General features: G+C 42.2%; 2 protein-coding genes across 2 annotated transcripts in view; one reads left to right on the top strand and one right to left on the bottom strand.

The window, feature by feature from the left end:
- The window catches only part of ylpm1 (YLP motif containing 1), a 47,842-nt gene extending 39,246 nt beyond the window's left edge, over positions 1 to 8,596 (top strand). Inside the window, exon 19 of the mRNA XM_070542752.1 lies at positions 8,432 to 8,596. Coding sequence (XP_070398853.1) covers positions 8,432 to 8,464 — 33 coding nt within the window. The 3' untranslated portion in view covers positions 8,465 to 8,596. The remainder of the gene's footprint in view (positions 1 to 8,431) is intronic.
- Positions 1,645 to 10,285, bottom strand: LOC129165253 (prospero homeobox protein 1). Its single transcript, XM_054747899.2, has 4 exons — positions 9,121 to 10,285; positions 8,849 to 8,950; positions 8,364 to 8,558; positions 1,645 to 2,026 (listed from the first exon to the last, which is right to left on the bottom strand). Exons 1-4 carry the CDS (start codon positions 10,264 to 10,266, stop codon positions 1,859 to 1,861), a joined length of 1,611 nt encoding a protein of 536 aa, XP_054603874.2. The 5' UTR covers positions 10,267 to 10,285; the 3' UTR covers positions 1,645 to 1,858.
- Between the last annotated feature and the right edge of the window lie 13,089 nt (positions 10,286 to 23,374).

The following is a 23,374-nucleotide window of genomic DNA, read 5'->3' on the forward strand; positions in this document are numbered from 1 at the left end:
TCCTCCCTCTCTCTCTCTCTCTCTCTCTCTCTCTCTCTCTCTCTCTCTCTCTCTCTCTCTCTCTCTCGCTCTCTTTCTCGCTCTCTCTCTCTCGCTCTCTCTCTCTCTCTCTGAGGATCTCACACACACACACACAGCATTACCAGACGAGATGTCCCACGGAAGGACAGACGCAGCAGAGCAGGATGCAATTTCAGTCTCCAAAAGCAACACTGCTCACGGTCACCTTTGTTTAAGTTAAAGGTGCAGTATGTAAGAATATAGTGAGAATTTTACAGTGAGAAAATCCCAAAAATTCCAATGTTTCAGTCATTTTTGGGGCAGCAGTAGCTCAGGTGGTAGAGCGGGTTGCCTCATGATCATGGGTCATGGGTTCGATTCCAGCTCCCGTCAGGGGTATCCTGCTGTTGTGTCCTTGGGCAAGACACTTCACCCAACTTGCCTGTGTTAGTGGTGGTCAGAGGGGCCGACGGCGCCAAATGGCAGCCTCGCCTCTGTCAGACCTCCCCAGGGCAGCTGTGGCTACAAGTAGCTTACCTTCACTAGCAGTGTGTGAATGTGAGTGTGTGTGAAAGCGTCTTTGGGTGTCTAGAAAAGCGCTATATAAGTTCAATGCATTATTATTATTATTATTATTATTTTGGAAGGACTGGTATAATAAAACATATTTCATAACCAGCTGGCTGCAGGGATTGTCAGTTTTTCTCCTTTGGAAACAAAGGAAGGAGGGACGTAACTACTCTATCGAGTGGGGTTGTCGTGTCTCCTGCAAGGGACTAATTTGATGACGGTCAGCCAATAAGAGGAGAGATGTCCAAATATCAGGAAATCAGACTTCAGATCCTGCCGCTCTCTGAAACAAGCACATAGCAGTCCCCCCACCCCCAGTACAACTTGCAAGGCATTCATTCCCACTAGACCACTACAGATGTATTAATTAAATGAGTGCCCCACACGTTTAATCTGATTGCCAATGCCTGCATATTTAAACACAACTTTAAACCAGACATTTGGAGTTTTATAAGGACCTGGTGATTAAGACATGGAAACATTTATTTATTTAGATGTAAATAAATTGGTTTAAAAAGAGGCCAAACACGTTTACTAAGACCTATTAACTCTTTTTATTTGTTACAATCTGCTTTTCGTATGCCACAGAAGACATTTGCTTCATTCTTTGTTTTTATCCTTACTTTTGGAAACAACATTGAACCCTTGGAATTTTCATATTTGAGGATTTCTTCTGGAAGATCAACTCTTTTGCTGCTTTAATTGAAGACGACTTAAGCAATGAAAAAGTACGTAACTGCTGATGAAGACACCTTTTATTTTACCAACTGACAGCCAGAAAATGAAGAATCCACATGGTGAGTATGAAAAGGGAAATGTTGCTGATGGCAGTTTCAAAGAAACAGAAGACTGAAACTGTATAATAGTAATACGTTAAGTTCACATTTAAATCATAGATAATCTGTATGCAAAAAAAAAATGTCATGGCCTTGTTCAGCTGAATATTAAAAGTTTTAATCCCCTGGTGTGGAACCGATTTTGTGTTAAGTGTGGAAAGTGCTTCTAAAACCAAATGTTTCTTGAGACAGACGAAAACTGCTTTTGTTGGCTGTAATACAAAGTAAATGTTAAATTACAAATAATCACCTTTACTGTCATTGTTTTTCAAAAACCAGATTTGAGCAGCTACTCCTTGACCAGGTTATTTGATAAGGAAAATACAATAATGTAGTACTGAAAACATATTTACTATCTAACATAAGGAATGCACAAATGAACCAAGCTTTTTAAAACCACATTAATCATGGAGACTTAAGTCGATGTTATTAAAGTGTCTGTGGCATATATTTTATCCAGTGTAATGTTTCTTAAATTCCGCTGGTACATCACTCTCCAATTTGCAGATCACCTTGTAGATTGCTTTCTTCCAGGATGGATCATAATCTCTTCCCAGTGAAATAGCTATGTAAAACTCTCTCAGTGTAATCTCAGCCACTTCCAGAAACCTCTCTGGGACCTGGGAATCAATAGAAGATTAAGGGATTAATTAGACATTCTGACTTGTAATTTGATCTCTTATTTGTGTTTTTGGAATATGAAAGTAGACTTGATTTGTTTTACTTTATAAATATTTTCTTGTCCTGAAAATCCAGGTAAGTAACAAAGGTAAACTGGAAGCAGTACGGAGCGGGCCACTCCACCTGTCAGCCCACCGGGAATTGTCTTATGCTCCTTATGGCCAGTTCGCCACTGCTCTAGGGTCTCTAGAAACAGTGGTCTGTCACTCACTGTTAAAGACTCTTGGCTCATTTTTCTAATTAGGAATGTGGGTAGAGTAGGACTTGGGTGGGGGTAACCAAGGGGCAAACCCCACCTGCCAAAAGTGAAGCCAACACGGAAGTGACAAAATTTTAGATGTAATTAAAGCTTGAAATAATTAATACTTCGGGCGTGTCTTTGACCGGTGGCCTCAGTGCATCTACTGAGAAAGGTGCTTACCCAATGAAAAAACATATTTTATTATGCTTTTTCACTAAATCAGACAAATGTAAGGCATGATGATTCAAATATAAAATACAATTAAACAAAATAATTTCAAATATAAAATCCCTACATTTAGCCCTGCTGAAAAATATGTTGTGTTTTGGTTGTTGGTATACTGATGCTAGCGCAGCAGTACCTCAACAGGTTGAGCGAATTGTCCAGTAATCGGAAGGTTGCAGGTTTGATCCTGGCTCTGGACAGAGAATTCTGCTGTTGTGTCCTTGGGCAAGACACTTAACCCACCTTGCCTGCTGGTGGTGGTCAGAGGGACCGGTGGCGCCAGTGCTCGGCAGCCGCGCCTCTGTCAGTGCGCCCCAGGGCAGCTGTGGCTACATTGTAGCTCATCCCCACCAGCATGTGTGTGAATGGATGAATGAAACACACTAGTGTAAAGCGCTTTGGAGTCCTTTGACTGAAAGGTGCTATACAAGTGTGGGGGTTATTTATCATTCATTTATCCAGCACGGTATGCTGTTAAATGGATACTGGTCCAGGACGGGATGCTGGTCCAAAATCCAAAAAACTGCATATCATGCTAGACTAGAGTTGCAACCTGGACCAGCATCCACAACAGAACATATGAAGGATTTTTCAACAGGGAGGCTAGAAAAGTCAATAGTTATCCCATGTAATCTGTTTTCACTAATACACTGGTTGTCGCAGCCATAGGCTGCACAAAAACGGGCATAGTTGTTCACTCTGCGTCAACTCCACTTGGGTTTGGAGTGGAAACCCATCCAATACCATGGCAACACCTATACTCACTCCAGCACTCAATGGGGCATATACATATTCATGGCTCTAGCAGCTTTCCCCCATTCTTGCAGGAAAGGCCTCAGCTGCATGTTAAGGGTTGCAAGCCAGAGGGTTGCAGAGTCGCTTAATCTCTTTTCTGGCTAAATGCGCCCACCAACCTCCATTAGCTTTGGTTAGCTTGTGGCTACATCGGCTCAGCGATGAGTGTCAATCATCTGCCCTCACCCTCACAGCTCTGCTCTCAGTCCCATTTTTGTATTATTTGGGAAGCCCTTTTTACAAGACACGTCGTGCCGGCAAATCGGCGTAATATTACCACAATGGTGTGTCTTATAAACGTGCTATGCCGGCATGGCGTTGCACGAATTTTGCAGCATTCTTTTCACCTTGCTTGGTAGTAAAATTGTGGTAATGGTCATGATGATGTGAGGAGTTAATGCCAAGCTTCGGCTGGCAAATATATTGAAAATGAATGTAAACACGGGCAATAAGTTTTGCTTTTTGAACAAAATCAGCTGAGATGGCAAACTGGAGCGCCTTTGTGCTCCTTGAGCATCTCAGTTAGAGCTGAAGCTCAGAACTTCACACTGATGAGGTCAGACACCCTTAGAAGTGGCTTGTTAAAAAAGCTTAAACATCACTGCTTCAGTCACAATAAAAGCAAGTTATGTCCAAGATTAACGGAAGTCCGTGGCAGCGCAGAGACCGCCCCATACCCCCTTTATGTCGCCATCACCTAATCTTTTATAAAAAGTACTTGATTGTGCCACATTACCGCCACGGTCTGACCACTTTTAAGTGTCTAAGAGTCCCTGATGCTGCCACGGCGTTAATGCAAATTGACGGAAGGTTTCAATCAATCAAAGCTTCATTTATAAAGCGCCATCCACAACCTTGTCGGAGAGCCCAAGAAGCTGAACACAGTACATGAGGAAAACGGGTAAAAACATTAAAGTAGAAAACAAATGAGTAAAACAAGTTAAAGACCAATGAAAGCAGGAAATTAAAATCAACATAAATGAAGGCCTAACTCAAACACATTCAGGGAATGCGAAGCGGAGGAGGTGGGTTTTTAGGCGACTTCAGGACCAAAGTGTTAAAATTAACACAAAATTAATTAAGACTCAAAGTGTTGTGAGTAGTGATCAATGTTAGATGGATCTGGGTTAAAGGACTCTAACCTTACAGACATACAGTCCACGAACTTTGCAACAGTTTCTGCATCCAGATACAGTCTGCCACAAGATCATAGAAATCATTTAGGAAGTTAGAGCCAGTCTTTGGAGGCCGATAAATCAGCACGACGAGCAGGCGGGGGGAGATGCACACAGGATTGACACGTCGTGGCCAAGGTAGTGGTGGGAACTGCCCACTGTGCTTTCTTTAAATTCAGCTCTTCATAAACCATTGGGTTTGTCCATCTTATCAATACAGTTGAGGGTAACTGATACTGTAAGTAGCAGAAACTCATTCTAGGTAACAGCTTTCCTCCCATTAAGAACTTTTTCCTGATTATTCAGACCGAGATCACTCAGAATGCAAAAAACTAGATTTTGATGCAGATACACAAGTGTTTAGTGGTGTAAGACTACAAAGGCAGAAAGATGCCATGCTGAAGTTGCACACATGCTCAGTGGGCGTTGTTTGACTCCCAAGAATCCGAATGAGTGTACGTGGACGTCAACCAGATTGATGATCGGACAAAAACACCTCTCCCAATCGGAATGAAATTTCTTTCGGTTTGGACTGTATCAGATCAGAATATTCAGACTGACATGTTTACATGAAGAATTTTTGATCTAATAGGGCATTCATTCTGATTACTTGTGACCATTTAAACGTAGCTACTGTTTTAAAAAGCAACCGGTATTCTCCAAGTCACTTCCTGGTTGGCTTTGAAACACACATGGCCAAAACTTTTAAGAATTACACAAATATTGCCACAAAAAGAACCTGAGGCAACAAACTTGTGACAACAATTGAGTTGTACTCAAAACTTGGCCATGTGTGATTTACTGTCTTTATTTTGACATTCTTTGCGTTTTCGGGGAGCAATTATTATCCATCTAGCTGGGTCTACTACTGCCTTGTATGTACACTGCTACGTAAGCTTGTATGTTGTGGAGACCTGTTTGATGTTAAAAAAACATGGTAAATGACCTGCACTGGATTAGCGTCTTTCTGTGTAAGAGGACTCGGTGCTTTACGCTACAGTTAGTGATTCACTTATGCACTTATTCACTCACACACAGTGATGAGCTGTGTAGTGACCACAGCTACTTGGCACATGCTGTAGCCATTTTTACAAAGCCATGCTGTCAATTTGCATCAGGAACACTTGGGTTGTTTATAAGTGGTCAGACAGTGGCGATAATGTGGAGCAATCGTGTCCTTTTTCAAAAAGATTACGTGATGGCAGCATAAAGTGGGTATGGGGGCAGTCTCTGCTGTGCCACAGACTTCCTTTATATTGGACATAACTTGTTTTTTATTGCAATTGAAGCCGTGATTGTTATGTTTTTTTTTAACTAGCCGCTCCTAAAGGTGTCTGTACCCATCAGTCCTCGTGCAGTTTCTGGTAATCTGAGCTTCAGCTGTTAATGGAGAGAAGCTCCTGGATCGTTGCAGTGCTCCAGGTTCCCGTCTCAGCTGATTTTCTTCAAAAAGCAAAACTTACTGCCTGTGTTTACTTTCATTTTTTTATCTATTTGCTGGCTAGAGCTCGGCAGAAACTCTTAATGTCATCATAACACCTCCCTCTGTTGCGCTATGGCATAATCGCTGTTTGAGACAGACAATTACCGCAATATTACTACCAAGCGGGGCAGCAAATGCCGCAAAATTTGTGGAACGCCATGGTGCATTTATAATATTACGCCGCTTTGCCGGCACAGTGTATCTGTAAAAAGGGCTTGACAGAAACGAGTATTGGCTTAAGATGAGATTGTTACTGTTAACATGTATATATATATATATATATATATATATATATATATACATATATATATATATATATATATATATATACATATGTATATATATATATATATATACATATGTATATTTATATATACATATGTATACATATATATTTACATATGCATATATATGTATTAATATATATATATATATGTATACATATATTTATATATATGTATATTTATATACATATATATATATGTATATATATATACACACACACATAAGGCTTCAGTTGCTAATTTTAATAATCCGATTTATTTTTCTTTAATGTCTCCACCTTTAAGACATACATACACCCAAGTATGTTTGATGTCTGTCTTTAAAACATAAACTGTTCATTTTAAAATATAGACAAATGAAAGTAGTGCAGGTAACCCTGGGTCTGATAAAATTGTATAATTCTGAGCCAGAAGCACACTTATTCCTACTATTTTTTATTTATTTATCTTGTTTTGTGTTCTGCAGTATAAAGTTGTTGTTTTTTTCATGTAAATATTTTTTCTGTTAGAATTATGTCCCATTTTTTTGTGCAATACTTATTTTAAAAAGTGCCTTCATATGTTCGCAATAATTTCTTAGGACCTTTGTTTAAATATTCCAACTGTTTAAAAATTGATGTTCAATTAAAAAAATCTTATTAGCAGTCCTTAACCAGATAACATTGGGTCAGATTTGACATTTAAAAAGTAATGGTTGACTGTAACAAAACCTTTTACATTTTCTTAGGCACATGAAATATTAAATAAACATTATTAGCATGTATTACATTCATAATTGTATCATAATTATAAATGTATATATTAATATGTAGTCATAATTATATATACATTATTACACAGTATTTTGAAAGTAGCGAGCTAGAGATATTTCTAAATTCACTTCCACAAATATCATTACAAGCCACATTAAACATAGTGACTAACTTTATGATTATGTTAAAATCTTATCAGTTTTAAAATATTAAATAATATATATGCCTATTTTTTCCTCTGTAAAATGCAAATGAGAACTAACCAACCTGTCACTATACACATTTTTTAAAAAAATCCAAAAGACTAAATAAAATTTGCTAAATAATAGTTCATCGCTGTGGATTTAGTTCTTTAAGATCATCTATTGTCTGTGTGCATTAAGAATATTTACATAGACTCTCATTTAAAGACAAGTTAACTCACATTGCTTTTGAGGCCAATTCCTTATCAATGGGTTTAAAAATCTAACCACGCTTTATTTACTGTTCAGTAAATAAATAAGAATTCCAAAATGAACAGATATCATTACAGTTGGAAGTTATTATTTTAGGTTTTACAAAAATTTATAATTCTTTATTTGGGTTTTAGAAAATGTTGCATTAAACCTTAATTACTTGGTTCCCCATTGAACCACTCAAAAGTGTCAGTATTTTAGAGTGCAAGCATTTAGATAGTGTGGTTTTATTGTCAACTGCCATTAATCAGGATTTAGCACACCAATGATAAAAGTTTTTAAAGAAGTTTAAATTGTAAAACGTTGGTAAATAGTTTGGGCATGCATACAATTTCTTAAGCCATCTAAAAGTATAAGGAAGATTTAAATGTAATAAATATGGTATTACTTTACACAGGAGTGTTTTAAAGCCTGTGCCATTTATTTAGGAAGAGGTGCAGGTGCTGTTTTTTAATACTTAGATCAGGCATGTCCACGGACAGCCTGGGGACAGCGGTTAGTGGGACCCCAATTGTTTTTTCTAGAATTAATTATTTTCCCGGTAGGTTATTTATATAGAGGGGTACTTTTAATGTACATATTTGTTCTAATATGTCTATTTTGAGGATACTTTTTTTAATTACCATAAAATATGTTTAGAAAAAATAAATCTACATTTTTTTGGCACACACGGACTTTTAATCCATGGATTTTGGCACTTGTCTTGAGGAATTTGGACACGCCTGGCTTAGAGAGCACCAAACAGATAAACGTGATAAGATGTGAGATAATCCAGGATCCTTGCTCCTTAGACTGGAAGTATAATTTTAGGAAGCCATCTCTCCTGTACCTTTAGAATGATCTTAAAGCTCTGAGTTCCTCCTCACCTGGTAGCTGTTGGCTTTGTTGTAGTGAATGTTGAGAGCTCTGAAAAGTTCTGATTCTCTATCTACAGTCAGATCCCTCACGTCCACCACTCCCTCCATGAGAGCATTCCGGGCAAACTTCTCCATCTGGATGTAGTAAAACTCCCGGAAGTTACTGAACCACTTGATGAGCTGGGAGGTGATGCAGCGTGTAAACTGTGACACACACACACACACACACACACAGAGCAGGTAAGTTCACTGGAGAAATGTGAGAATTTTTAACTTAAGTCAGTGTTTTTTGTTTTATGTAAGCGCACTTAAACTTGTGCATATTTTGAAATTAAAATAAATGAATAAATCACATGATCATGTCTCGTTTTTTACATTTTCACATCGTTTAAAGTTTATTTCATGCACACAAACTCCTGTGTTGACAAGAGATGTGTTGGAAATGCAGTTTTCAGCACATTATCATCGTGTTGCTCATTTGAGTGTTTCCTCACCTGGACATCATGGAAGCACACCCTCAGCACCAGTGAGCTCGGGTAGCGGGTGTAGAAGAACATAAGCTTTGCTTTCTTCAGGTGGTTTGTGGTCAGACACTCCTGGAATGCATTAAGGATGACACACAAACACCGCCTGGATATAATCTGTGATTACGTTATTTAGATGTGTCGAAGACACTAGGACCTCGTTTGTGGGATCTAAAAGCAACTTTTCACGCTGCAGTAAGAAGAGCTGCTATTGCAGCCATAGAAGATGATTTAAAGGATACGTTCAGCACGTACGGGTTGTTTTTGTCCGGGTTGTCCGCTTCTAACTTCACTTGTGGCAAACACAGACTTTCCAGAAGCATCGGATCCATCTGTGTCGTGGAAGTCGGCGGACTTCTCACCGATCTGGAGTTGACCTTTGACTTTACTTTAACAGAATTCCACTGTGTGTCCAACTTGGACCGAGCAGCTTCTGAGCATCCGTCCTCCCAGCACCTAAGAGCACAATGATCCGCGCTGTAGTTCTGCTCCGTTTGTTCTCTCCTTAGAACAGACTGGTGTTGGCCACGGATCTGAGTTTGTTGTTTGGGGAAACAAGGAGCTGCAGGACCAGGCTGAGGTACAAAGTTGTCGCGTTGTTCTAGGTCAGGCTTTTGGACCACCAGGGGAAGAGCTTCTGTTTGGATGTCTGGGACCTCTGCAGTCCCACAGCAAGAAAACCTGAACTTATCTTCACACACCGTTGACCGGAACGGTGTTTCAGTTTCTGAGTTCTCCACGTCACTTGATGATGTCTGTAAAAGCGGCGTGCTTTTGAAAATCGAATCGACGCTCCTGCTGACTGCTCTAGACAGTTCATACTTCAAAATATCTGCCATCAGCTTGATTCTGTCAGGTTTGGACTGGAAGTAGTTCATTCGCCTGACCTTCCATCCTTGACATTTTCTACCTGAGCTGCTTTCAAACTTGCTACAGGGATCATCAAACTCCGCATCTGGATAGGTTTCAGGAGTAGCTGTCCATACTGGGAATTCTTCTTCCTTGCTGCCATTTGGGCTTTCACGTTCTCCCTCCATGTGACCGAACTTGGTCCTTGGTCTGCAGTGTTGATGCTGCTTTCTTGGCAGCTGGTTCTGACCCAAGCTTTCAGATCCACCTCTCTCCATGTGATCTGGATTTGCTTCATCCTTCACGTAGCTGGGCTCAAGTTTATTTGTCACATCTGTGCAAGAAATGCCCTTGATGATGTTTTCTACTCTTGCACGCTTGGCCTGATGGCCATTGTTTACATCCCATAAATGACGATTGTACGAGTCAGAGGGAGTTCTACGTAAATGGACAACGCCTCCTTTTCTGGATGGATTCGGCTCCATTTGACTTGAACGGAGCAAACTTGAACCAGCATTTTCAAAGCTGCAAAAGGACATTCCTTGTAGCCTGTTAACATTCTGACTGTCCTTGATTACAGCTGCAGAACAGCCCGATGCATCTAAACGTGTCGGTGAGGGGTCCGGCTGAACATCTGCAGCGCAGCTTTCAAAGCGGATACCGCTGGATGAATACACACCTTTGCTCCAGAGACTTTGAGCCATGGTTGAGATCTTTAAAAAGGTTTACTAATATTGAAATGATCCAGATAAAGATTAAAGTTACAACGTAACTTCATCTATCAGTTGTAGGAATAAGGAGCCGATGATCTCACCTGATGTCTGGAGCGAGGAACCACAGGTCCTGAAGCCTGCAGGAAGAAAGGATGCTTCTTTTATTTGAACCTGCTGAGGATCCAGGAGGTGTGGTCAAATATGACAACCTATCCCATCCCTGCCTGCCTACGTAATTAAAAATTAATTATCTTTAAATTAGCATAATAATTTCGATGGATGCATTTGCTCAAGGTGCTGCAGTTCTTTAAATGAAAAGTTTGAAAGAAGGGGAACAAATCATGTATAGACTTCTGCAAATAGTTCTGCTGTTTCAGAAAATGATTTCATTATGAAGTTGCTTTTATTTTGTTGGCAGCTTATATAAATTATATCAAAATTGTTCTGAGTGGACACATCCGTAAGGCAGTTTGGCCCCTCGACCCTCTTCCTAATGGCAGCAGCCCTGGACCGGTGTTGTGCTAAAAAAAAGTACACCTAGTAGGAAGTGTTCATAAATTAATGAGAATTTCATATAACACTATCTACAGTTATTTAGCACAAGTCAACCCCCTCCCTCCTAATTCAACTCACTTTTTTGTGAACAAGCTGCTTTGAAAGCGCTTGCTACTACAGGGTACTTTTTCCAGCACAACACCTAACAGCGCGCGGCCGAGTCGGCTTCCGTCGTGGGCAAAAACAACACAGATGTCTTAAAAAAACAAGAGGTCCTCTGCTAGCGACATGCTGTCCGTCTCCGTGTGTGTGTGTGTGTGTGTGTGTGTGTGTGTGTGTGTGTGTGTGTGTGGCCAGCACACCGACAGCGTCTTAAAGACACTGAGCATGTTTCATTAGCTGCGATGAGTTCATGGACTGAGAAAAATGAGTTTTTGTTGGTTATCTTAAGAAACGCTTTATAAATCATCATTTCTTCTTTACTCTGTTCACGGTCCCCCAAAAATTCTAATTTTGAGTTTCATAGCTGCTGATAATTGGCCGATATTGATCCCTTTTATTAATTTGCACAGATGTCTCATTTGTATTAGTTGAGGACTAGACCTGTATCAGATGACTACCGCAACAAGGCTGCCTAATAAAATATGAAAGGGGGTTATTCTGTTTCTGTTAACTCCACCCTCCTCAGGCTTCCTGCATCTGCCAGTCTGACCACAAATGTCTCCGCAAAACAAACCATGGCTGAACTCTGAGAGCCCTGCATAAAACACACGTATGACTCACACACACATCTATGGTAAACTGGAAAAGTTTTTCTAACAGCAGAAAAGGTTTCATTTGGGTGAAGAAAAGGATCCAAATCTGAATTTCACCATGTGATAGTAAATTGAGTTGTTGCTCGTTAAGGTCTATAATGTGGGAACCCAACAAGTGAGTCTATTTCTGAGTGAATTAGAGGCCCTCGGCTGCTTTGTAGCAGCTTCCCTCTCAGCGATTTTAGCTTTCAAAGAAGCTGTTGAAGATTTAGCTGATTTACTTTTTTTATTCTTTTGTTCAGTCAATCCATCCGCAGCCAGAAACCAGGAACCTCTTTGATGATGCTTTCTTAAAGATTCACAACATCAAGCTTGGTTTTATGTCGGCTTTTATAAAAGCTGCTGCACACGCTCCGACCGATCAACCTGCAGTCAACCCTCACACGGTGCAGATGATCACAGATTCAACTGTTGCATGTTGCAGCTGCAGCAGTAAACATCTATTATTTGCTTTCAGCATACGTTTTTCTTCAATGTTATGAATGATTAGTCCAAAGAGATCCTCTACTGACACTAAGCAGATGTTAGCGTTTCATTATATTTATTAACCAACAGAAATGACAGCAGCTGAGTCATCCTGCGTCTGATGTGTGTATTCTGAGGCTTGCTCCACTGATGCGTAATGTTGATACTGTGAACTTCGAAAAGTTAAACGTCTGAGTTTCTGTACTCAAACAAAAACGAGTGACATGTGAATTCCTCTAAAGTGGGTGATTGTGTAAAGCAGGAGTAAATCTGAACCTCAGATGAAACGAAACTTCTCAAATGATCTGGAACTGATCTGATCTTTCTGGTTCTCATTCTTTAAAATGTAAGCTTTTCCTTATGTCTGATAAACACAACAGTTGCAACCAAGATGTTAGGGCTCAGATTCATCACAGCAGTCAATAACTAGGGTGTTATCCACAGGCTTGTTGGATACCTGTTTATATTCTGAGAACAGTCTAAATGAAAACACAAGCCTAACAACCATCTCAATGATCGATCCTCTCTGAAACATTTCATCTTGTGCCAGATCTGTTTTCGGTCTCGGATTCTCGGCGACGGATGAGTTGTGCGCCAGGGGCGGGGATCTTCAAAGCCCCCATCGTCCACCCCACCGCTCAGCCCTTGAGAAGCTCCATACAATGGGATCATCTCTGACAAAGTCTTGAGGGTTGCTTGGCCTTTTCTCCCACTTCACAAGTGCGAGCTGGAGTGCGTGCAGCTGCGTGCAACGCCTCTTCAGGGCTTCTGTTTACTTTAATAATCACAAGGGGGACAATGGCCCCAATGTGCGTCTTTGTTTCTCTGCCAGAGCCTACACAAATGTCTGAACAACTCTGTTTGGAGGAAAAACGCTGAATTCATTACCAGACAAAAATAATAATAAAACGTTAAATTACCATGAGAACATTGGAGGTTGTAATGGGCCTGAGCAGAGCAAACAATGACACGAGGGTTCCTTTCATTTAATTATTTACTTTTATGACCACTTAAGATTCCATTAGCGCTTTTGAGATCATGCTAATTGGCAGCCGTGTGCCAGTGAGTGCATAGATATCTGAAGGGTTTGCTGGCAGCCTTTTGTTTTTGTCTTCGAAATTTGGCGAAATCTGTGAATTTCCAATGGGACCGCTCAATAAGACGTGGGCTTCAAGTCTTTGTGTCCATTCAGATGAAAGATGGCCCATTAGAAATTGGCAGCTAGCTGTTTGTTTTCATTAGGCCACATCAGAGAGATAATTTACCTAAATTATTCTGGTTTGCGTTCCTTTTTCTTTCCCAAATAAGCTAATTAGATCAATGCCATGTTGTTAAGAATGGTGTTTTAGGTTAACTAAAAAAAAGAGAAATTTTAGGCTCAAACAGCTGATTTAAAGGTGCAATTTGTAAGAATAAGATAAGAATTTTACTGTGAAATAATCCCAAAAACGTCGAATGTCTCCATCATTTTGGAAGGAAGGTAACGACCGGAACACACTAGCTGTGAAGCGCCGCGACGTGGATCGCGCACGAAATTCATGCGCTGTCCGCTCCTCCCCTGTTCACATCAGGCGAGAATTTTCAACAAGCGCTTGTACTCACGCCTACTGTTGGCCAATGTAACATTTTCAGGTATAATGCTTCATGTCGACGTCTCCTTGGTTGTTTCCACTATAGCCACCTGACACAAACCAATTGCACTGCTGTAACACCTTTAGACAATAGTCCTGCATAAATAAACCCAAACATGAATATTTACCAGCATGCTGTTTCCTTTGCACACCATTTCATTCAGAACACCTAGCTCACATCTGGCCCTATTCTTCGTCCCTTGTCAGCTTTTTTGATCTGGATGCCAGCCCTCCCTTTTCGTCCGTCCCTTGTTCTGTTGTCATACCTGAAGATTGTCTGCATGGGACGGGGGAGAACGAGGCGCCTGGCTGCACTCATGGGTAACAGGGCTGAGGTGGATACAGCTGGTTGGTGTCAGAGGTTCAAGCGTGTATGTGAGACTGATTACTCACCTTGAGCGAAGGGTTGAAGTGGAGAAGGGACAACACAGGAAGCTGCTTTTGGAGACACCTGTCACTCAAGAACAATACCTATGGATCTCTGCATTTGCATGAAAACATGAAAGGATGTTGCAGAGGGAGGCAAGTAAAACGGATCTGCTTGGTTTTGTTTTATCTATATTTAACAGAATAAAGCAACTGAGACACTATAAAATTGTTTAGGCTAAGCATGAACCAACCACACACACTCATTATATATATGTATGTATATCCATCCATCCATTGTCTGAACCCACTTTGTCCAGGTGAGGCTGGTGCCTGTCTCCAGCGGTCAGTGGGCAATCAGGCGGGGTACACCCTGGACAGAGAGCCAGTCCATCACAGGGCTATATATGTATATATATATATATATATATATATATATATATATATATATATATATATATATATATATATATATATATATATATATATATATACATATATATATATATATATATATATATATATATATATATATGTATATGTATATATGTATGTATATAAATAATTATTTTTTTAGGTTGCTGGGGCAGCAGACTAAGCAGAGAGGCCCAGACTTCCCTCTCCCCAGCCACTTGGGCCGGCTCCTCCAGGAGGATTATTACCCAGCAAGGCGTTCCCTGGTCAGCTGAGAAACACAGTCCCTCTAGCATGTCCTGGGTCTTCCTTTGGGTCTCCTGGTTGGATGTGCCCGGAAAACCTCATCAGGAAAGCGTCCTAATCAGGTGCCTGAGCCATGCACTGCTATACTGGCTCTTCTCAATGTGGAGGAGCAGCGGATCTACTCGGAGCCCCTCCCAGATGACCAAGCTTCTCATCCTATCTCTAAGGGAGATTCCAGACAGTCTGCGGAGAAAACTCATCTCGGCTGCTTGTATCCGTGATCTCGTTGTTTCGGTCACTACCCAAAGCTCATGACCATAGGTGAGGGTAGGAACGTAGATCGACCAGTAAATCGAGAACTTCACCTTCCAGCTCAGCTCTCTTCACCACGACAGACCAGTACAACGCCTGCATCACTGCAGACGCAGCACCAATCTGCCCATCGATCTCACGCTCCATCTTTCCCTCATTGGTGAACAAGATCCTGAGAGGCTTAAACTCCTCCACTTGGGCAGGACCTCAGCCCTGACCTGGAGAAGGTGTTCTACCCTTTTCTGACTCAAATAATAGAGATAATTAAAACCAGATTGAGAACACTTGAGATGCATTCCCTGTGTTGTAACTGCCTCCTGTAGTATGTATATGACTGACTGTTTGACTGAGACATTTTGTGATCGTTTGCTGCCTCTGGGCCAGGACTGCTTGATGTGTTTTAATCTAAGTGAGACCCTCTTGGTTAAATAAAGAATAAATAGTTAAAAATTATCCTCATTCTGACTCATGGAGCGTGTTATGCGAATCGGAAGGGGCAGAAGAGCTGCAGGAACTGTATGGCTGATGTTTACTTGGACACGCCCATATATATATATATATATATATATATATATATATATATATATATATATTTTTTTTTTTTTTTTTTTTTTCCGTGCCCTGTCTGGCTGTGAAGCAAGCAGAATTAAAGTCTGAATGCTGGTGATGCAGGTTGCCACAGGAATGCGGAAATGGGATCCATACCCGCACCCCTGACTTGTCCAGCCCCCAAGGTCCTATGTGTATGTTTGTGTGATGATGTGAGGGAGCAGGAGGAGAGAAATGTGTGGGGATGGGGAGGAATGGCTGGTTGGACTTAAGCCCTCCAGGGAGCCAGCTCCCCCACTGGCCCCAATAGGCACCTCTGTTGTCAAAATGCCATCCAGGGCATGGAGACCCCAGCCCATCCTGCCAGGGCCCAAAGCAACAGCATTGCAGAGCCTCACGGAGTCCGAGGGCACCAACCCAGCCCCACCCCAGCAGAATATCTATGCCCATCCCTGCATTTGCACAACTTCCAGAATAAGACATAAGACATCCAGGTAAGGTTGGGTCCTCCCCCTCCTGGACATCCCCCTCCCCTGTGACAGCAGAGGAGCCAAGGTCTACTCAAGGCCCCTGAGCTAGAGCCCTGCACGGGACTGTTTTCTTCATCCCGCTCCCGCTGAATTTCTGACAATTACCGCCCGCAACCGCAACGTGTGTGTTACACTCCCGCCCGCACCTGCAGCGTGCAAGTCTACTCCCGCCCGCAACCGCAAAACTCGGAGAAATTATTACCTCACAATAAAAGAGGTGTATTGAGTTTGCGTCCTCTCTGGTCCTGGAGAAATGTCACAACCCGCCGCTCTTCCATCCTTCCGATGCGGCTCTCTGTGCTTGTAAAATAATGAATGGATATTTAAATAAAATGCTTTATATTTTACTGAATTAATTTTATACATGCAAGTCAATTCTAAATGTAAAGATTGTCTGCGTAAACCTGAACAGTTCCAACCCAGTCTTACTGTGAGACCGGGTTGACGGGTCACGCTTGTGCGTAATCATAGGCGCTTTCTGAGCTGAAGAGATTCTGGGCTTCTCCTCCTGGATGCGTCGCCACATTGGAGACAGGAACAAGCACTATTCAGCCAAAGTTTCATAATCAGGGAACATTTGCTAAGTGACAAGTCTCTCTGAGAGCCCGGGTTTGGAAAACACTCGCTTCAGTGGGAGGAACCTTCCCGCATGCGCTCTGGTTCTGCAACGTGCTCCAAGCCCCTCTCCACCTCTTCAGCTCGCTGTGCACATATGCGCTGACAGCGAGTTGCCCTGAGCAGCTCAGATGTTCAGATGGGAATCTTTTCTTGGGTGATTTAGCTACATCTGCAATGTGTGTAACGAATAAAGTGTCAGTTCATCTGCATGCGTCGGGGTAATTCTTTCTATTCTTTCTCCGTCAAAATAAACGGTCAAATACGGCAACTGTCCGGTCAACACAAGCCCTGCTTTTAACTGTTCTGTTTTCTTGTGAAAATTGTTACAAAGAGATAAAATTTAACTTGATTACCACCAGAGCCAGTGCGCCGTCATCTCCGTGACGGTAAATGAGGGAAAAACAAATTGATCGGATCCTGCACGTCTTTGAACACATTGGTCAGGATTGACGCACTTTGGTTTCATTTAGTTTTTAACTTTTAAAATGGTCAGTTTTCACCTACGCCGAGGCGTCACCAGGATCACCGGTGACGCCTCGGCGTATGTGGTTTCAAATAACTCCTCATACTATAAAATTCTTTAAAAAAAACATAAAGGAGCTAATGTGTGGTGCTTAAAGGGTTAATAAAATCAAGGCCGTTTTCTATTCTATTTACCTCTGTAATCAGGCAGTGATCAAGGTCGCTTTTCTAAGAGAGACCTGAATGAGAAATATTAACACAATCAGAGAAACTCCTCAAAATGTCTGTCTTGCCTTGCTTTGGTTTTTGTGTCATAAAGGCCTTGTTTCAGCTTCCTTTCAACATCAGTTGCTGACTCCATCATACTCATCCCGATCCCGCACTGTTTCTTTTAGCCGACCGTTCCCGCCCGCAGCAAAATTCACACCGCCCGCCCCTGCAAGATTTGTGTTGGGTCCCGCGGAACCCGGCGGGACCCAATCCCGATGCAGCCCTCTACCCTGAGCCCAGGCCAGGCACTGCGCATGTTCCCTCCTTCTTCCGGGCAGCATACATGTCAGGACTCGACCCCCAAGGCCCCCACCCAGACCTGCTCAGGGGCAATGCAGCAGCCCAGGCAGCGACCCATGGCCACCGCCAAGACCCCCAAGGGGCCCCACTCACGACCACCAGTAGTCCACCCCCCGAGGCAACCCAAGCACCTCCAGAGGGGGGCAGCAGCCCCCCAGTCCCAGACACCCCCAGGGAACCCACCTCCAGTAAACGTCTGGATACTCCAAACACAGACCCTCCACCCCCTCACCCACATCATCCCGCAGGACAATATAAATGGCCCCCCATCATCGTTATGTGATGGAACTGATCAAAGGAGCCCAGAGAGATTGATATGAAGTGGAAGCAGAGGCTAAATCAAGTGTAATACGATCTTACAAAAGATTTCTATACTAGTTAATGCAGAGAGTTTCTCTATTTTTCCATATCAAGAGGATAGTTTTCTTAGCGATGCAGAACCACGTGAACCAAAGATGTTTGAATCAGGACATCGTCCAGGTTTCCCAGTAAACAAAGAGAAGGGGTGGTTGGGATAAGACATTTCAGAGACTTTGACAGATCCTTACATACTCTGCCCCAAAATTCCTGGACAGGTGGGCAGGACCACAGTGCGTGAATGTAATTGTCAGGAATGTTGTTTGTGCAGTGTGTGGGTGTCAGACGGCACAAACCCCATCCTGAACATCCAATGACCTGTATAGTGTACTCTGTGTAGAATTTTGTACTGAATTAATTGTAAATTGGGGTGTCTGATCATTTTAAAAGTTTTTAAACAAGTTTGGGACCAGAAGTTCAGGTCAAAGCTGACTGATAGATCCACCTCCCATTTTTCAATAGGGATTGCTATTCTATCATCTATTTTGGACAGTGTCTTATATACTTTAGACAGTAGTTTGGGGGGTTTGAGATTATAAAAGTCTAATACCCTTGGTGGTGTTTGTAATTCTATTTTATTGAGCTTAAATTTTTTGTTTGACTACAGATTTAATTTGGTGATATTCTAAAAAGCTATTCTTATCCATTCCAAATTGGGAGACCATTCTATTAAATGGGATGAAGTCCAATCCTTCATATATGTGTTCCAGGTATAGGATTCCTTTATTTTTCCAGTCCGGAAGGTTCATCATTTTGTTGTTTTGCAAAATGTCAGGATTATTCCAGATAGGTGTGCATCTGCATGGTACTAGAGAAGACTCTGTCATTTTAAGATACTCCCACCATGCTGTCAGAGAAGTGCTGATACTAATACTTTTGAAGCTTTCATGTTTTCTTATGCTTGAGCTAATAAATGGTAAGTCTGAAAGCTCTATCGTATTGCAAAGTGTCTGTTCTATATCTAATCAGGACTCATCTAGTGGGTTATCTTGCAGCCATCTTGGTATATATTGCAGCCTGTTGGCTAAGAAATAATAATAAATGTTGGGTAGATCCAGTCCTCCTCTATCTTTGGTCTTCTGAAGCGTTTTTAAGCTAATTCGTGGAGGTTTATCCTGCCAAAGGAATTTAGTAATTGAGGAGTCCAGAGATCTAAACCAGTCAGCTGGTGGCTTGTTTGGGATCATCGAGAATAAGTAATTTATTCTGGGTAAGACCATCATTTTAATTGCTAAAACATATCAATCAGTGTAACCATAATCACAATATTCATTTCAACTTCAATCATCAAGCACAGATTAATGAAAACATTTCATTATACTACAATTATTATAAGTAGCAATAAACAAACATTTATTTAATGATAATCTAGCTTATTAGTTTTAGAAGTTCATATTTCATTTTAAATCTTCTTTCTTCTGTGAAGCAAGGAGTCTTCGATAAAAGGGTGCTCTGTGAGGGACCTTGGAAGGAACATGATGTTAATGTTATGATTCGGAGATGTCAACAAGCAGTGCAAGATCTTGTGATTTGTTGGCAGGTAGAATATAAAATCCACCTCATAGGATGGAATTAGGTCTGTAGATGACCGATGACCTGTAGGTCAATCTGTAGGTGAAAACTGACCATTTGTGGACATTACAGGATAAAGGAAGATCATTCCAAAGTTGGGGTGCAACAGTCTGGAAGGAGCGATCAGCTCGACTTTTGTATCTGGTCTTTGGAACTTCTAGAAGGTTCTGGTGTGTGGACCTGAGGGCTCGGGTTGGAGCATAAGGCTTTAACAGTTCAGTAATATGGGGAGGAGCTTGACCATGTAGAGCCCTGAAAGTTCTAGTCAGGACTCTAGAATGAACTCTAAAGTTAACGGGTAACCAGTGCAGATATATCAGAATAGGAGTGATGTGTGCTCTTCTGTTTGCTCCAGTTAGGAGCCTCGCTGCAGAGTTCTGGACCAACTGAAGGTGGTCAAGGGCTTTTTTGTTAAAACATGTGAAAAGTGTGTTACAGTAATCTAGACGGGAGGAGATAAAGGCATGGAGAACCATTTCACGTTTGTGTTTTGACACCAACCTTCGCAGTTTGGAGATATTTCTTAAGTGATAAAATCGGTTTCAGATTTTTTGGAGTGACTTTCAAGAGACATTGATTGGTCAAAAACAACACCCAAATTCCTTAAATTTGTCTTGACGGCAGAGGATAAATGACCAAGACTTTGACTAATCAGAGGAACCGTGCTCTCAAGGGCAATGATCAGACATTCGATCTTTTCACAGCTTAACTGGAGGATATCATCTTCTAGCCAGCTGGTGATGGCTGATAGACAATCTGGCAGTTCAGACAGTTTATAGAACTCAGAATCCTTAAAGAAACAGCACAGCTGAATGTAATCTGCATATAGGTGATGAGGCATTATGAAAATAATCAATTATCTGCCCAAGAGGGTGTATGTACAGCAGAAACAACAGTGGACCCAAAACAGAGCCTTGTGGTACCTCACAAAAATAGATTGGTAGAATCTGACATGATTTGGTTTCTACCGACACTGTAACTTCTGTTAGAAAGGTACGATCTAAACCAGTCTAGAACAGTTCCAGAGATCCCCACCGAGTCATGAAGTCTGTTCATTAAGGCAGCTGTGATCAACGGTGCCGAAAGCTGCAGAAAGATCTAACAATACTTCGTCTTCGTCGTCTTCGTCTTCCTCCGCTTATCCGGGTCCGGGTCGCGGGGGCAGCATCCCAATTAGGGAGCTCCAGGCCGTCCTCTCCCCGGCCTTGTCCACCAGCTCCTCCGGCAGGACCCCAAGGCGTTCCCGGACCAGATTGGAGATGTAACCTCTCCAACGTGTCCTGGGTCGACCCGGGGGCCTTCTGCCGGCAGGACATGCCCGAAACACCTCCCCGGGGAGGCGTCCAGGAGGCATCCTGACCAGATGCCCAAACCACCTCAACTGGCTCCTTTCGATCCGGAGGAGCAGCGGTTCTACTCCGAGTCCCTCCCGAATGTCCGAGCTCCTCACCCTATCTCTAAGGCTGAGCCCGGCCACCCTACGGAGGAAACTCATTTCGGCCGCTTGTATCCGCGATCTCGTTCTTTCGGTCATTACCCAAAGCTCATGACCATAGGTGAGGATTGGGACGTAGATCGACCGGTAAATCGAGAGCCTGGCTTTCTGGCTCAGCTCCCTCTTCCCCACGACAGATCGGCTCAGCGTCCGCATCACTGCAGACGCCGAACCAATCCGCCTGTCAATCTCCCGATCCCTCCTACCCTCACTCGTGAACAAGACCCCGAGATACTTAAACTCCTCCACTTGAGGTAGGACCTCTCCCCCGACCCGGAGGTGGCAAGCCACCCTTTTCCGGTCGAGAACCATGGTCTCAGATTTGGAGGTGCTGATCCTCATCCCAGCCGCTTCACATTCGGCCGCGAACCTACCCAGCAAGAGCTGAAGGTCAGAGCTGGATGAAGCTAGGAGGACCACATCATCCGCAAAAAGCAGAGACGAGATTCTCCTGCCACCAAACTCGACACACTCCACACCACGGCTGCGTCTAGAAATTCTGTCCATAAAAGTGATGAACAGAACCGGTGACAAAGGGCAGCCCTGGCGGAGTCCAACCCTCACTGGGAACAGGTCCGACTTACTACCGGCTATGCGGACCAAACTCACGCTCCTCTGGTAAAGGGACTGAATGATCTAACAATACTAACACTGTGAATTCCCCGTTGTCTGCAGCCATCATGATTTCAGTGGAAACGTTATGCAAAGCTGTGTCTGTTGAACACTTTTTACGAAAACCAGATTAGAATTTGTCAAAACTGTTGTGTAGTTCCAGAAAAGTAATCAGCTGATCTGCCACAACCTTTTCCAATATTTTAGAGATAAAGGGTCATTTAGAAATGGGTCTGTCATTTTTAGGCTGGGATGAGTCCAAACTTGGAAGGGTTCAGCAACTGCATGTTTGAAAACAGATGGTCCAGAGCCAGATTGTAGGGATAAATGAATTAAATCTACAATGCATGGGCCCATTTGGTCAAACATCCTGACAAACAAGATAGTAGGAATGAAATCAGCAGGGCATGAGGTTGGTTTCATGTGTTTCTGAATGAGGCAAATGTCCTGGAAATCTCGAGGAGTAAAGACAGACCATGACTGGGAGGAAGGTGGTTGGTAGGAAGCAGATTCTAGATTCTCAAAGAATGCTGGGAAGTTGTTAAAGTCAGACCTTGAGTACACTGGCATAAGAGGGGCGTGAGGTGAAACAATCTGGTTTATGGTGTCAAACAGGTAGATGCTACAGCACTGCTTGTTCAAAGATTGGATAAACAGCTCGGATCATCACCCTGAACTGAACTGCTGTCAAATGATCTAGAAAATCCATTCACTGCTGACCGATTAATGATACGTCTCTTTGATTTCAGGTTGTGAAGACAGATTCAACATTAGATTGGACATTAAAGAAAATGCAGCTGTGGTCACTCACAAAAACCTCTTCAAAGTAAATGATTGATTTTTAGTCCCAAGGATAAAACAAAATCTAGAGTGTGGCCCATTTTGTGTATGGGGCCTGAAAAGTGCTGTTCCAAGTCAAAAGACTCTGTACTAGACATGAACTCCACTGCTGTACTACAAGTAGGATCATTAATGTGTACATTAAAGTCACCAAGAAAAAAAACTTTTTCTAGTTTTGATCACTGATGATAGAAATTCTGCAAATAATACATTTATTTAGTCTGGCTTGCCAGGCTAGTAAAAGGGCCATTTTTTACCAGATTACAGACATGTTTGTCCTTAAAGACTACAGCAAGACCTCCACCACGACCCGATGGGCGTGGTGTGGTAGACACAGAGCAGTCCTTCTTCTTAATACTGATATTCACCAGAGGACAAAACAGGGTTTTTCCCCCAGCTTCGTTGAGATACGGAGGGTAAAACATTCTCTTGAGTAGTCAACAGAACCAGAGTTTAGTTCTAGCTCTTCGCCACTGGAAGGCGTCAATTCCTTCTCTCTCAGTCAAATGCCAGTGAGTTTACAGCCCTGTTTTAATTAATACATTTGTTTCAAAGTGAAGAGTTGTGAAGGGGAAAATGTTTGCG

Source organism: Nothobranchius furzeri, chromosome 2 (genome assembly GCF_043380555.1).
Source record: "Nothobranchius furzeri strain GRZ-AD chromosome 2, NfurGRZ-RIMD1, whole genome shotgun sequence".
In the NCBI taxonomy this organism is placed as follows: Eukaryota; Metazoa; Chordata; class Actinopteri; order Cyprinodontiformes; family Nothobranchiidae; genus Nothobranchius; species Nothobranchius furzeri.

Coding starts and splice junctions, on each gene's coding strand:
- LOC129165253 (XM_054747899.2), bottom strand. CDS start 10,266: ATGTCCTTTTGCAGCTTTGAAAATGCTGGTTCAAGTTTGCTCCGTTCA. Junction 8,951..9,120: donor ACAACCCGTACGTGCTGAAC/GTATCCTTTAAA, acceptor AATGCATTCCAG/GAGTGTCTGACCACAAACCA. Junction 8,559..8,848: donor TGTGCTTCCATGATGTCCAG/GTGAGGAAACAC, acceptor TGTGTGTCACAG/TTTACACGCTGCATCACCTC.